General features: G+C 49.2%; 1 protein-coding gene across 3 annotated transcripts; it reads left to right on the top strand.

The window, feature by feature from the left end:
- The first annotated feature begins 7858 nt into the window (after positions 1-7858).
- Positions 7859-13250, top strand: HOXA13 (homeobox A13). 3 transcript variants are annotated; one of them, XR_003516504.2, is made up of 3 exons: positions 7859-8854; positions 9592-10033; positions 13152-13250. XR_003516504.2 is itself a non-coding variant. In XM_027574201.2 (2 exons), the coding sequence occupies exons 1-2, from the start codon at positions 7933-7935 to the stop codon at positions 9834-9836; spliced, it is 1167 nt and encodes a 388-aa protein (XP_027430002.2). In that variant the 5' UTR covers positions 7859-7932; the 3' UTR covers positions 9837-12346. The 3 variants fall into 3 exon arrangements, 1 of the variants encoding a protein (XP_027430002.2); XR_003516505.2 differs by lacking the exon at positions 13152-13250 and adding an exon at positions 11620-12346; XM_027574201.2 differs by lacking the exon at positions 13152-13250 and having other exon boundaries at positions 9592-12346.
- Positions 13251-14693: the final 1443 nt, after the last annotated feature.

The following is a 14693-nucleotide window of genomic DNA, read 5'->3' as shown; positions in this document are numbered from 1 at the left end:
TCTCCCAGCTTTTCTTGGGGCATTTCTCTTCCTTCTCCCTCTTCCTCTGAATCTCCTCACTTCTGCAGTCCCCACCCTGACCCCCACCCAGACCCTAAAGCCCTGCTGAATTCCATCTTAGAGTCAGGAGACCAGGGACCCTCAAATGAGCTGCTGTGCCCAAAGCACCAGTAGGATTTGACCTTGCTAATGCCCCACAGTCTGCAGGGATGGGACTCATAACCAGCGCCTCCAGGGGCTTCTGCTCAGTACAGTTGGAGCTATCAGAGTTATATAAAGTCTGTGCACATAAATTCTCCTCTTGTTTAAATTACACATCCCTTATAAGTTTAGACAAATAGCTCTTTTCTAATACAATGAGTGGCTACTTTAGGGTATATTGTTAGTGCAAAAGCATACCAGAGCAAAGTGTCCCAGATATTTAAGAACTCCTCAAAAGAGAGAGAGAGAGATAACTAAGGAACCATAAACAATCTAAATGCAAAATAACCCAACACTCTGCCTCAGAAAGGATGATCAATATTCACTCGGAAGAATGGGGTTAGAACTTAAGGAGCTGCCTGGTATAGGGCTTGTCCAATTCAACAGATTACTATTTTGTAGTTTTGAATCCTTGCTTTCGAAAGTCGCCAAGGCTTCTAGTTAGATCACCCTTCATAATTTGCTGGGGAGAATCACGCTCATTGTCAAGTAAGCCACTGAATTAAAGCCAAACAAACCACAATGTCTTTACTAATTTTTAAAAATCTTTTACTGCTGAGATTTTAGAATACATAGAATTTCTTCCTGAAAACTGTGGTTACTGAGATGAGCTATCAATCCAGTACAAATATTTCCTTCCTAGCTCAATCATTAGAAATCCCTTTCTGATTTCTACCAGGGAAGGAAGTGTGTTGAAATGGGAAATGGTCATTTTTCCAATAAGAAGGGATATAGGTTAACTTGGAACCCAGAAAGGACTGAGGCATGGTCTCTCACCAAATCCTACCCAGCAGTACAAATCTTCCATTAAAAGATAACAAAGTCATGGAAAACGGTAACATATGTCTCCTTCATGCATATATATTTTTGATAAAGAAGAAACATAAAATTTCAGGCAAACAAAATGCACTCACACTCCAAACCCTTTTTTGCCCAAATTTCTCCTGGGTGGACCCCCAAGTTCTTTCTAGATTGTAATCAGAACAACTCAGATTCAAACACACTGACCCCTTTCCCTGAGACATAGGAAGAATTCCTTTTTATTGAGCAATATTTCTCAACCTTGAGATTTATCCTCAAAATCAAGGTGGGAGTGAAATGATTCGATGTCTGTGATTTACTTTAAAATTCTCCCGGAAAAAAAAGAAAAGGAAAGGAAAAAGGAGTGGCAGTGGATGATGAAACATGAAAGACAAAATGACAATTGTGGTTGAAACTAGGAATTGGGTATATAGGAGTTCATTATACTTTTGTGTGTGTGGAAAATTCTATAATAAAAAGATTTCTTAAAATGTTGTGTTAAGCAAAGGTGAAAAAAATTATCCCTGGCAGGGGTTTCGCATAAAAACTCAGTCCGTTGGGTAACACCTGGAGTTACCCATTTAATCTTCTTTTTCCACGAACGGAAAACGATCTTACTCCCCTTTCATTTCTCCGGCATCAGCCGGCCATCCTCAGGCTTTCTTTCCGGCAAGCTCCCTTTCCCAACCCATAAACTGAGCATCCAAACTCGAGGTTGGGGGCTGATTAGTGGAGCTTCCGTACTCGGCTCCCCTGACTAGAGTGTAAATACCCATAAAAACTAATATCAAAAGTTTTTATTGAGCTGCTTCGTTTCCCTGAGCGTAGGGCTGAGTGGGGGCTGGAGCAGCGGGACAAAGGAGCGGCGGCTGAGCCACGAGCAGCGTAGGCGCTCCTGATGGGCTCCGCGCGGGTCCCCAGAGCCAGCCAGAGTTTCTGGGGAGAACACCCGAACCAGGTAAATGCCAGTCGCCTTCCACTGGGGACAGGTGTATTTACAAAGCCCCGGGGGAGGGAATGGAGAGAGTGGTCGGAAAAATCAGAACGGGTAGGGAGACGCCAGCCACCCCAAAGTATGTCGCCAAGCTGGTCCAGCAGGAGGAAACAAGTTTTCCTCGGGACTCGGTATGCCTGTATTTCACCTACATGACGTTGGCTGTCCGCGTTCACTGTGTGCGTGCGCGCATTTGATGTGCGAATCTGTGTGCATATCAAGGCACACACATCGTTATGATTACAGCATTTAACGTGCCGGAAAAGTCTGAGCACACCTCTGCGTTCTCTGCTCCGTTCCCCAAGCTCGTGGCTGCGCTGGTGAGTTTCCTTCCCTCGCTTGCTCTGTGCGTTACGAATTCGCAATCCGGGTCGGGGACGTAGGAGTCTTCAGGGTTCGGAGCAGCGACCGACTCCCGCGGGCCCAGGCCGCGTGGCCGCCTGACTGCCTGCGCCGGGTGTCTCCGCGAGAAAGCGGGGGCTCTGCGGGGCCAGGCTTACGTCCTAAACCCCTATTTCCTTCGAACGCTCGAATGTCTTCAGTGCATTTGTTGACATAATGAATCCACAGCCGGGCGCTGGTTTCCTGTTTTGTTGCGGGCGTGAGCATCAAGCTAGGATGGGGGTGGAGGCCGGCGGGTGGGACTTCTTTCGGGCAGTGGCAGGAGCAGACAGCGGCGGGGCCAGAGACCTCTCGCCCTTCTCGCGTCAACGCCGCCCGGAATTCTTCGGGCCCTCCCGCGCTCTCCCAGGGCCTTGGCCGAGTGACGGGGAGCTCACTCCCTGGGTGGCATGGGCCCCACGGTCCAGCGGGCCCCGTACCTCTGCTGCCAGCTGGGGACTGCGAGAAGGCGTTTCCTCCTTCCGGCTGAGAGATTTCTCTGAGTTCTCTCAGCTTCTAACGTGCTACCTCTTTTAAGCGAATGCTGAGTGTCCAGGTCCAGTCAAGAGCAGAGCGTTGGCACCGTCGGGGCGGGCGGCGTTCCCCTCACCATCACCACCACTACTGGCGGCATCACCCAGGCCTCGCTGAGCCCGAGGGAGGCCGGTCTCAGAGGCGGCAACGCTCCCTTCGCTCCAAGTTTGCGCCATCCGTGGGGAGTCTGGGCTCCGATGACTGGCACTGTGCAGAGGGAATTGCTCCTCCTGGGAGGCTGGGACCTGGGACTGGTTGTTCTAAAGGGGGAGGGAGGCTTTTCCTGCCCAGGGACTTTCTGGGGGAAACACTGCAGGGTAAGCTCTAGAACTGGGGTCCTCCCTGGTCTTCCGCTTTTGCCAGGCACTCTGTCCTGGTGGCCTTGAAGGCCCGGGGCTGGAAGGAACCCACCTGGAAGGAGAGCTGCTCCTCCAAAAACTTGCCCTCCTCAAAGTTCATAAGGTGAGGAGATCTTAAAGACAAGGTGGAGTCTACCACGTCCTCCAATTTTCACCGTGTTAGCATCTGGTCATCACAGTGCCAAGTGACTTCCCACAGTCCAAAACTATCCCTGCATCATTGGGTCTTTTGCTGCCTCATTAATGCTTCAAATGCACAAAAATCTAGAGTGAAAGCTTGAGCAAGTGACTCAGGATGCACCATTTCTCTGCCTACTGGCCAGCTAAGTTTCTTCAGAACTTACCCTTCCTCCTTAAGCTTCTGCCCTGGTGCGGATGAGGGTGGGGAAGCCTCAAACCCCACCATGAACAGAGCAGCCCCACTTGTCTCTTTCCTAAGCGGTCTAGTCAACCACTGATTCTGAGATGCAATTTGGTTTGGGTGTTTTTCCTTCCCTCTCTTTCTCTTTCTCAATTAACCAGCCTCAGCTCCTCAGCCATCGCCATTCCTTTGCCATTATCTCCGTGCCCCCCACCCTACTTGAGGTGGGAGAGAGAGGGTTAAGATGTTCTGCAAATGCAGCTCGTAAAGCTGCTTGGATACATTAGAAACACATGAATATCCTGAAATACAAAGTGTCTTTAAAATCAAGGGAGGAATGTTTATCCTAATGCTGGATGGATGCAGAGAAACAGTGCCAGGGAGTAGTGCTGACAGCCTCCTCCAAGTTAAAGTGAGAGCAGGTAAATTTCATTTGCTAGTGAAAATCAAACTCGATTAAAACCTGGTTTCTTTTTGTCCTTTTCTCTTCCAACCCTGAAAGCCCAGGGCTCCATGACCCAGGCTGGCAGCAAATACTCCCCCTCCCAAAACACACACACACACACACACACACACACACACACACACACACACACACCCAACGTGTCTTTCTTCAGCGGGAGGTTCCAGGGCAGCCAAAGCCCCACAGGGCACCCTGGCCTGCACTAGGAGGTAAGAAGCCATGTCTGCCAAGGATCTGGCAAGAGAAAGGGTCTGGCAGCTCCTGGAACAAAGGCCAAGCCACTAAGCTGCTGTCCTCTGGGCTTGCCCATGTTGCCCACTCAGAGCCCACCTCTACCCCTGCCACCCTCTCGCTCAAAGGCCACCGCTGCCCGCAGATCCCAGTGGGTATCCTGACTTCATCAGTCTAGCCCCCAAGGGTCTGAGGATAAAATTGCCATCCCCAGGATTCAGGTTGATGGCACCTCCCTGCAATCCTGTAGGAATCCCTGAGCCTGGGAGACAAAAAAGCAGAGAGATGACTCAGAGGGTTAGACCCGACTAGCTGCACGGGCAAGTGAATCTTGATCCCGCCTTGAGGAAAAGAGGAAAAGCACTGGGAGAGTCCATGCTTGCTTCCCAGGGCACACTCCCATTCTTCCCTGCCCTCCAACATTTCTTTTTTCCACAGAAAACCAGTTTGGTGGCTGCCTGGAGGGCTAAGAGGCTAAGAAATAGTATTAGGAACCAATAATGAATCTCTTATGTCCCTGGGCAAAGGACAAGAAGGGGAGGGGGGAGATTTTCTTGCTTCAAAGTGAGTAGAAATTCTAGAAACCGAGATCCAAAATTATTCACAGAGCTCATTCAAATTCTAGAAACTATCCCCACTGGTTGGTGGCTACACCTCAATATCTAACAGGACCTGCAGATTTAAAAACAATGAAGGCACACCAGGATGCCATCGACTTGCCTGGTAAAAAAAAATCATTTCATATATATATCGAGATCCAAGACAAAAAAAGGGAACAAGCAGGCTGCCTCTCTCTAAGTAACTGTGTCTTGAGAGTGTTCATAAGTTGATAGAAAGAGATGGGGAACTAAGAAAATATCCAAATTACTTGATCACTAAAGATCCTCCACAAAGCTCAATAAATAAATCAGAAGCCGCCAAGTTTCGGGAGCAAAACCTAATTCGAGATGCAACCCAAAGTCTTCCCCAAGCGCCGTCCCTCCCAGACAAACCTGCTTGTGGCTTCTCAGCAGACAAGATGAAATCTTGTCTCACCATTTTTGGTGAGGAGGGACCCAGTCGACTTTGGCAGTCCGTGGAGCTGGGGCCCTTCCTCTGCATGCAGGGCTCGGTCTCCGGTGAAGTGGGGAGAGGGAGGAAGGAATGTGGAGCTGGCCTTGGCCGCTGTGTGCACCAGCAGCTGCGCCATGGCTAGAGGTAAGCTGGCACAGGCGCCGGTTGGTGGGGGCTCCCTGTGCTGTGTTTTCGTTTTTCTGGGTCTGGCTGGAAAACAGAAGAGGCTCGAAGCCCGGGCCAAGACAGCAGGGTGGAGGCAGAGAAGAAGAGTCTGTAAACACCGCCCCAAAATCTCCAGGAAGGCAGGAAAAAAAAAAAAAAAAAAAAAGGCTGGGTAACCAAACAGAGCAAGAAAGAGTAATTCCAAAAGAAAAAGGAGTCAAGAGTGAGAGAACGGAGGTGAGCAGTGGGCCTTGCGGCAGCTGCCTAACTCTCTAGGCTTGCATGGCAGTTCTCACACTGGCTAGACTGCAACTTTCAACTTGACCTTGGCCTCTAGCCGTGTCTGACCCGTATGTAAAACAGCCCTCAAGTCCTCAGGAACTGGGGCCTCGAACCCTATCCTGTCTCTTTGTCACTGTGAGTTTTACAATGCCACTTGGAGGAAGGAAGGGGGGTGAATGGGGCCGGAAAGTAACACAAAAATCAAGTCCCAGCAGAGGCTAGTTCCTTAGTCTGCAAATGGCCATTCAAGGAGGAGGTAAACTGGAGGCAGATCAATATTTACCCGAAGCTACTAAAAAGGCAGGAGGGAAAGGGCACACTGTGTATATGTATATTGGGAGGGGGGTGTCATAGAAGGTTTTATTGGGCAACACTTACATTGGTCCCAGCAAACCCGGGGATCAAGGCAGATAAAAGCCGGAGCCCAGCCTCATTGGTCCAGACTCTGCAGGAAAACCAGGAGCCTTAGAGAGCAGATCAGGCCAGGGAATAGGGGCTGGAGATATTTGCAACGCCCTCAGCTTCTGGCTGAGTCTGCAAGCTAGGACGGAAGGGAAGGTCCACTCTTGGATGCTCATCAATCCACCTGGGATGAAAGGGAGTCCAGCGCTCTCCCCAAACCTGATGTTCCTGTAGAATACACCCACTTTCACTTTGAACGTATGTTCCCCTTCTGGGCATCTGACCAGCTCACAGCCTCCACAATCAGAAGTGGAAGTATGTAACCCCAAAGCAACAGGACCCACAGAAACCCTCACCAAAACATGGTGGCTGCTTGCCTCTTTCAGCACCAACACCCCACCGTGTTCTCAGGAAAGGGTCTGCATTTCCCAGATACAGAGGAAAGGCTTCTCCGGCTGGTTCTTGGACAGAGGAGGACTGGGCACCCTCAGCAGGCTGGAGACAGTGCTCTCCCCAGTCCTGCTTGGGGGGAAGGCATGAAGTGGTCCCATCGAGCCCCCTTCTCCCGTCCCAAAATGGAGTGAAATGGGGAGTGCCGGGGTGCCTGAAGAATGAGCTCCTGCCCAAGATCTATGAAACCTCATTAGGCCCCAGAAAGGGAACTCAAGTCCCAACCAGCACCCGGGGCTGTTCCTTTTAAACTTCCAGGACATGACAGCCTGGCTGGAGATGTAGGAGCACTGACTACTGCACACAGATTGCTCCAAAGTCTTTGGAGGAGGAAGAGTTGTTATTGGGGCAGAGTGGGAACAGTCTCTATACCAAGGGTGAGTGTGTGATCAAAGTACACTTGAATGTGTGTGCGTGTGTCAGTGTGGGTGTGAGGGAGTCGTTCTGACACCCTATGGGCCTAAGTGCAAGTGTTATGAAATTGCCCGCCAACACTGTAGACAGGAAAGCGGAGAGAGCTCCTAAACACAGTCCAAGTTTCCCAGTGGAATGTCCTGGGACCCATGAGCCAGGCGCATCCGTAAATGCCCCGCTGCGGTTCCCCTGGAAGGAGCCAAATCTTGACGCTCTTGAAGCCGAAAGCGCTAGTGTCCACGCTAGGGTCCCACTGCAGAAAGACTCGCGGATACCTGGAAAGAAAACAGCTTCAAAGGCCCCAAGAAACACCCAGCCTGGACTACGCCCCGTTTTCGGTACTATCCCATCCCCAACCGCCCGCAGATTTACCTGACCCACTCCCACTGCTTCAGGTCTCAACGCAACAGCGCGCCTCCGTCCCCTCCCCGCCTAACTCTGCTCTGGGCCCCACTGGGACAGAAGGGAAGGGGAGCTGCGAGGAGGCCGCCCTTCTTTCCCTACCCTACCCGCCCAGTCCTCCGCCCCCACTCGTCCGCGTCCCCCGCCTCTCCCCTGGGTGAATGGTTCGCGGCCGCGCGGCGGGCGCTGGCGCTGGGGACGGCGCGGGCGGCGGCGGGGACCGCGGGTGCACAGCGCAGAGCCGGGGTTGGAGCCGCCCGCTTTGCATACGCCGTGGGCGGAGCGGGGGGGGGCGGGCCAATGGGCGGCCGCCTGGCGCGACCCCGCGGGGCGCGATCCGCCCCCCTCGCTCGGGCCCCGGCCCCGCGCCGCGCGCTCTTCACTTCTTGGGGGCTTTTTAAAACAGCGCCACTGGGGTCTTCTCCATGCGGCTCGGGCTATGACAGCCTCCGTGCTCCTCCACCCCCGCTGGATCGAGCCCACCGTCATGTTTCTCTACGACAACGGCGGTGGCTTGGTGGCCGACGAACTCAACAAGAACATGGAAGGGGCGGCGGCGGCGGCGGCGGCGGCGGCGGCGGCGGCGGCCGGGGCCGGGGGCGGGGGCTTCCCCCACCCGGCGGCCGCGGCCGCGGGGGGCAACTTCTCGGTGGCGGCGGCGGCCGCAGCCGCGGCGGCGGCCGCAGCCAACCAGTGCCGCAACCTGATGGCGCATCCGGCGCCCCTGGCGCCCGGCGCCGCGGCCGCCTACAACAGCGCGCCCGGGGAGGCGCCCCCGTCGGCCGCCGCCGCCGCCGCCGCCGCCGCGGCTGCTGCTGCAGCGGCGGCGGCGGCGTCGTCCTCAGGAGGGCCCGGCCCGGCGGGCCCGGCCGGCGCCGAGGCAGCCAAGCAGTGCAGTCCCTGCTCGGCGGCGGCGCAGAGCTCGTCGGGGCCCGCGGCGCTGCCCTACGGCTATTTCGGCAGCGGCTACTACCCGTGCGCCCGCATGGGCCCGCACCCGAACGCCATCAAGTCGTGCGCGCAGCCCGCCTCGGCCGCCGCGGCTGCCGCCGCCTTCGCGGACAAGTACATGGATACCGCCGGCCCGGCGGCCGAGGAGTTCAGCTCCCGCGCTAAGGAGTTCGCCTTCTACCACCAGGGCTACGCGCCCGGGCCTTACCACCACCATCAGCCTGTGCCTGGCTACCTGGATATGCCGGTGGTGCCCGGCCTCGGGGGCCCCGGCGAGTCGCGCCACGAGCCCCTGGGTCTTCCCATGGAAAGCTACCAGCCCTGGGCGCTGCCCAACGGCTGGAACGGCCAAATGTACTGCCCCAAAGAGCAGGCGCAGCCTCCCCACCTCTGGAAGTCCACTCTGCCCGGTAAATGGCGCCCCCTTCTTAACCCCGGTCCTCCGGCTCTGCTCCAGCTTCTCTGCCGCTCGCTCCCGGGTCACCCTCCTGGCCCTCTGCTCTCCCCCGCTGGCCTGTCCCGGGGGCGCTTCACCCCGGGGCTCCCGACCCCGGCTGGCTGGCGCGGTCCGCACTGCCCTTGAGTTGGCCTGGCTCCTGGCTCTTCCTGGGTGAGGGATGGCTGGGAAGAAGCTTGTGAGGACCCTGGCTGGCTCCCTTCTCCCGCTGCGCCCCGCCCTCCCCAGCCCTTGACATCGACTTAAGGATGGAAAATTGACCTGGAAACGGTTTCCCAAATTGCCCGTATTCATTCTCTCAAAAAAAAAAAAAAAAAAAATGGCTTCAGTGTAGCAGCATCAAGTGTTGGGGCTTGGGGTATACAGAGAGGAGTCAGGCATAGAAGTGTTGTCCCCTGATCCTGGCGCTAAGGTGTGGGCCGCTGGGCCAGGCGATCAAGAGAACCCAGGGTGCTGTGCGGACAATGTGGCCCGGTTGGGGTGGTCATTGGGGCCCTAGGCGATTTCATTTCGGTGCAGAACTAACCACCCTCCCCACCGACCCTCCAGGTTGTAGCGGAAGGCTGGATTGTGCAATGCGTGGCAAAGGGCAGCTGGGCGCTGCAAGGCGGGTGGCTCAGATCGAGCTGTCGCCTGTGTCTTAGCCTGGGTGTGATCCCTGTGTAACTTGCCTTCTTCCCTATCTTCCAGACGTGGTCTCTCATCCCTCAGACGCCGGCTCCTACAGGCGGGGGAGAAAGAAGCGCGTCCCTTACACCAAGGTGCAATTAAAAGAACTCGAACGGGAATATGCTACAAACAAATTCATTACCAAGGACAAACGGAGGCGGATATCAGCCACGACAAATCTCTCTGAGCGGCAGGTTACAATCTGGTTCCAGAATAGGAGGGTCAAAGAGAAAAAAGTCATCAACAAACTGAAGACCACTAGTTAATGGATTAAAAATGGAGCGAGAGGGCAACTTGAAGAAATGCTTCAGAACTGGTTGCTTTGCCCAGATAATGAACATGCTTAATAATAATAATTGAAGAATGGGAAAGAGAAAGAGAAAGACACTGGCATTTTGCTTTCCTAAGGGGGATCTCTTTCTCCTTGGTGGAATCTACAACTCTTTTAAAACTTTAAGAAAAGGTAAAGACTTCCAGTTCTCCCGCCAACCCCACCAGACCGTTAAATGACAAACTCTAGAGTCAAACGTCAGCCCCCAAATATGCAATTTCAGATAAGTTACACATTTACTGAAATCTTGTAAGTATTTATGTGACCATAATGTTTCAGGATACTGTGTTATATGGTAATAATCCAAAAGTTGGTTACAAAAGCAAGAGGCTGTTGTAAACATCTGTTTGTCCTTGGGTCGCCATTGCCATCTCCTTTGCATGTTAAGTGACTGCTCAGGTAAATCTTAGTGAAATTCCTACCATTGTTGTATATTCTGCAAAACATCTTATGTATAGATTTAGAAGGGGAGAGAGAAGAAGGTACTGAAATAATGATCTTGGGCAATTTACAATGAAGAAAGGGAGAGAAAGCTTTTCCAAGGATCATTTGTCTTGGTAGTAAATACAACCAGCTGAGCCTTTGAGGCTACAAGAACACCCCAGGTTGGGAATGTCCTTCTGACAATTTTAAATTGCTTATTACAAGCATATTTTGTGGCATTTGGATTATATTTTCTGCTTGACATAATTTACTTTCCAAAGAATTTAATAACTTTTTAAAAAATATTTAAAGCATCAGATGCTTCATAGAATTCCCTTTATCAGATCTCCTGAGAGGTCCACCCCGACATGGTGAACTTTGGTTTGAAGAGAATTCATGTTTCATTTAAATTGGTATTTCCAAATATTTACTAAACATTTTGCTAGAGAGTAATTTTGCTTTTTTATTTTTTAGAAAACTCAGAACGGAAATCCATTCCCCCCGAAACATTTAGATGTTTACATTCTATATTTTGATCTATTAGGGATTAGTATTTTTTCCTTGTTTATTGTGTTATAAGACTGCATAAGGAAGTTTAGGGATTCATCTTTACAGCACATTTTTAATCAAGCAGTTATTTCAACCAGCACATTCATTTTGTTCACATTCACTATAAAATGCTATCTTGTAAATAAAGACATTCAGCACACTGTGAAAATGTATTTGTGCACCTGCTTTCAAACATTTCTACTAAAAATAATAATTAAAAAGAACCTTAGACCTGTAGATAGTGATATAGAAGTATTAATTATGGTAATAAAATAGTCACTGCTATTAAAGCCTGAAGGAAATACTCGTTATTTTCCAAGCTAAATGTGCACTGCACAGGAAGAAAAGGAGCGGATTTGTCCTATATAAACCAAGGATCATTCTATTCTATTATTATTCAGCCTTTTTTTTCACTACAAATTTTTTTTAAAAAGGAGAAATCCTTCATAACTAAAATCTTAAAAATTTGGATAAGTGCTTCAGGAGAGTTAAAGTGTTAAGCATTCTGAAAAGGAGAAAGAAGAAAGGAGGAAGGGATAGTATAAATTCCCAGGCTCACTGTGGAAAATGAAAACCAGTTGTTTAGTATCAGTGATGCCCAGGCTGTAGTATTTTAAAATCTGCTATTGGGTCTGCATGTGTCTGAAAGGGCAGGTTTTGATATTTGTTGAAATGACAGGACTAGGAAAGGCCTTAAACCTTGACCTTGACGAAAAAAGACAATTTGTGACCTTGACTTTTGACAGCTCATGAATTGGCCTCGGCTGGATTAGTAGATCAAGGGCGCCACCTCGCGTTGACAAGCTTCCTTGTAATTCTTCAGCTTCAAGGGAATCAAAAGGTCTTACCTCCTTGACTCCTTGTTTTAGAGATTTAGTACTCATTTCTTTGGCTCCAGATGGAACAAATTTGAATATATGTAAGTTATACATGTGCCTGTATATATGTGAATATATATTATATATGTGTATACATGTATACTTTGCATATTGGTGCTCGTGTGTGCTTGTATATATATTTGTAGAATCTGTACAGATATAGTATCACTAATTACTGATGATCCAAGATGTTGTAATTTAAGGTGATTTCTAGAGTTGAGGTACAAAATGTACTTTACATGATGAAGTTTTGCTCCTTTTCTTTAATGGCCAAGTTTGATTTGTCTTCACAGTGCTTGTTCTGCCTCAGATTTCTGCAGATCTGCTTTAAAGCTGTACATTTTTGTTACAGTCTAAAAGGTGTTCTTAAATAACCATTCTTTCCTGGCCCTCACCTCCAAGGTGGTCTACCATCCTAATTAGAGCTATAGGGGAGTCTATACGGCAAATAAAAAGTTTCAGATGCCTTGCTAGCTCTAGAGTTCTAGAGTTACATTTCAGAAATTCAAAGAAACTCACCTCTTAAGAGGTCAGTATGGAGAGCTTAAAGATCTCATAGCTAGAAAATGACCATAATATGGATGCAGAAGGAGAGTTATCCTGGATAGCTCAGAGCCAAGTGCTGCTCCTGGGTGGTGCGTGCAATCTTATACCGGAGCTTGTGAGGCTGCCATTTGATTTGTGGAAGAAATAGATACATATAGTATTAACAATCACCATCAAAACTGTAATAAATATTATATCTACTACTTACTGACCCCCAACAACACCTTAGTTGCTGTGTTTAGAGTCATAAATAATACATATGTATGTTTTATATTTAATATACACATAGGGTAATGTGTTTTTGTCAAATCCATGCTATGCATGTATATATATGTTGGTGGAACCAGGAGCCTTAGGATGCAGAATTTTGAGATGAGGTCAATTTTATCTTTGTGTTAGAGGAAAGTAATTGTGAATCAAAAAACCATATTTATTATTTTATGGAAAGAAATACTGGTTGGTTAGAAACCTGGCTGACGGAAACCTCCCCGACCTGAAGACTTAGAGCTTCTTTATAGGTGGAGAATTATACAATCTCTAAAGCTGTCTCAGAAACAGCATGGTCTTGAAAACATACATATGGAATGGTCTTGTGAAGTGCAATCCAATTTTGCTGTCCTGAAAGTGGATTTTCACTCCACTTGTGGAAACAAATGAAAATGATGCTTCAGATCAAGCTCCCCACATTGTGTGCCCCAGCACTCCCTTTCTAAATGAGCTGCCATCAAGCCAAAGTAACTTTCTCCCCAAATGTTTAAAGTGGTGGAAAATCCCCTCAAAGCTGGATCATACTGTGTGTTTACGGAACAGCTCCAAAGGGGACTCTTCTGTTGACGGGGGATATTTTTCTTTAGATGTAAGAAATATTCTGAGCTTCAGGCCTAGGAAGGAGGCCAACAGCAGCTCTGCAGCCGGAATACCGCCCCTTCCACAACCCATCGCAGGAACTCTGGGTAAAGTAGTAATTTTCTTTTTTTTTTTTTCTCTCTTCAATTTTTGAAACTAATGACAGAAGACATGTCAGGGGTTTCTTGTGGGGTTTTTTTCCCCCTGTTCTAAAATGGTTGTTGATAATGTCGATCTTACCTAACTCCCCTCTTATTTAAAATTCCCATGGATCTACCAGATAACCTGAGGCAAGCATGGATTATGAAGGCTCCCTAATGCCCAAATAGCAATTAGCCTAAACCTTTAGAAAAAAAGATATCCAGGAGGACTCCAGCCACCATATAAGAATAATAACACCGGACACCAGGGACAGTGTTGTTGAATAGCTGAGTCAAATTTTTTTTTCCTAAAAGGGAAACCTTTTCTGAACAAGACATTGTAAATATGGAAACAGCTAGACACCGTTTTCATCTATTAAATTTGCAAAGATTTTTAATCCTGTAATGGCCTACCATTTTAAAAATTGTAAATGTGGGACTTTAAAAAAAAACACTTTTCCCATATGCTCTTAATTCTGTCACATTTATTAAGGTATTTGAAGTGGATGATTGTAAAATGTCACTTTGCATTTAACTACTATTTATACCTGATGCAGAACTGAAACCATCCGCTTAAATTGTTTAAAAAAAAGAGAAGCGATGATTTTTAAAGAAAGGGAGGGAAGAAAATTATTCTTTAAAAAAAAAACCTAATTGAAGTGTTTTCTTAAAAATTCACGAGGCAGTGAAATTCAGCGGAGGGTGATACGAATGTGTGCGGGTAGTCAATGACAAAGATTTCACCGTATAATATATGTGCAGATTACACCCCGCTGCGTGGGCTTGGAGGGCTCGGTGAAGATGCGGCGTCTCGCTTCCTCTCTACGAATTCCGGAGTTTCGGAGCGGAGACTATCGCTGTCCCGGACTGCTAAGCCCCAGACCTGGTGGGTTGAGAGGCGCCCTTCCGGATTTGCGGACCTCTACTCGAGAGACTCTAGGGGCTTCCTGATTTATGCGCATTCCTTTAAAGTTGATCGAATGCGTGTCAGCAGCCCAAGACCTGGAGAATCAGAGAAATGTGCAGCGAGTAGCTCACATCCCATTTTTCATAAGCAGTGATGTAGCGTTATCCAAGCGGTCTGGGGAGATTTATGCCTAGGTTTTAGGACCCGCACACAATAATTAAGTTTTCAACTGCTAGGCCGCCGAGTAAATAACAGCCGGCTTCACTCTTTATGAAAACACCCACTTTCTGATCGGCTGCTTCAACCCCCGCACATCTACCTAGCGCCGCCGAATGCCTGCGAGGTGTTTGCTATTTTTAATTTGATTTTAAAGGGAAGAGAAAAGACGCCGGCACGGAAAAATCCCTCCACCAAAGCAGCTAAGGCCTTGTCACAGTTGACTTCATTTCTTCCCGGCTCCGTCGCGCCGCTGAAGGCTGGATGCCCCGGGCAGAAAGCATTAC

Source organism: Zalophus californianus, chromosome 12 (assembly GCF_009762305.2).
Source record: "Zalophus californianus isolate mZalCal1 chromosome 12, mZalCal1.pri.v2, whole genome shotgun sequence".
NCBI classification, from domain to species: Eukaryota; Metazoa; Chordata; class Mammalia; order Carnivora; family Otariidae; genus Zalophus; species Zalophus californianus.
Note: the sequence above shows the minus strand (reverse complement) of the source record. Positions and strands in the feature narration are given on the sequence as shown.

Bases quoted from the DNA above. Each gene is read 5' to 3' on its own strand.
- HOXA13 (XM_027574201.2), top strand. From the start codon at position 7,933: ATGACAGCCTCCGTGCTCCTCCACCCCCGCTGGATCGAGCCCACCGTC. The intron at 8,855-9,591 runs GTAAATGGCGCC...CCTATCTTCCAG, and splicing joins CTGGAAGTCCACTCTGCCCG to ACGTGGTCTCTCATCCCTCA.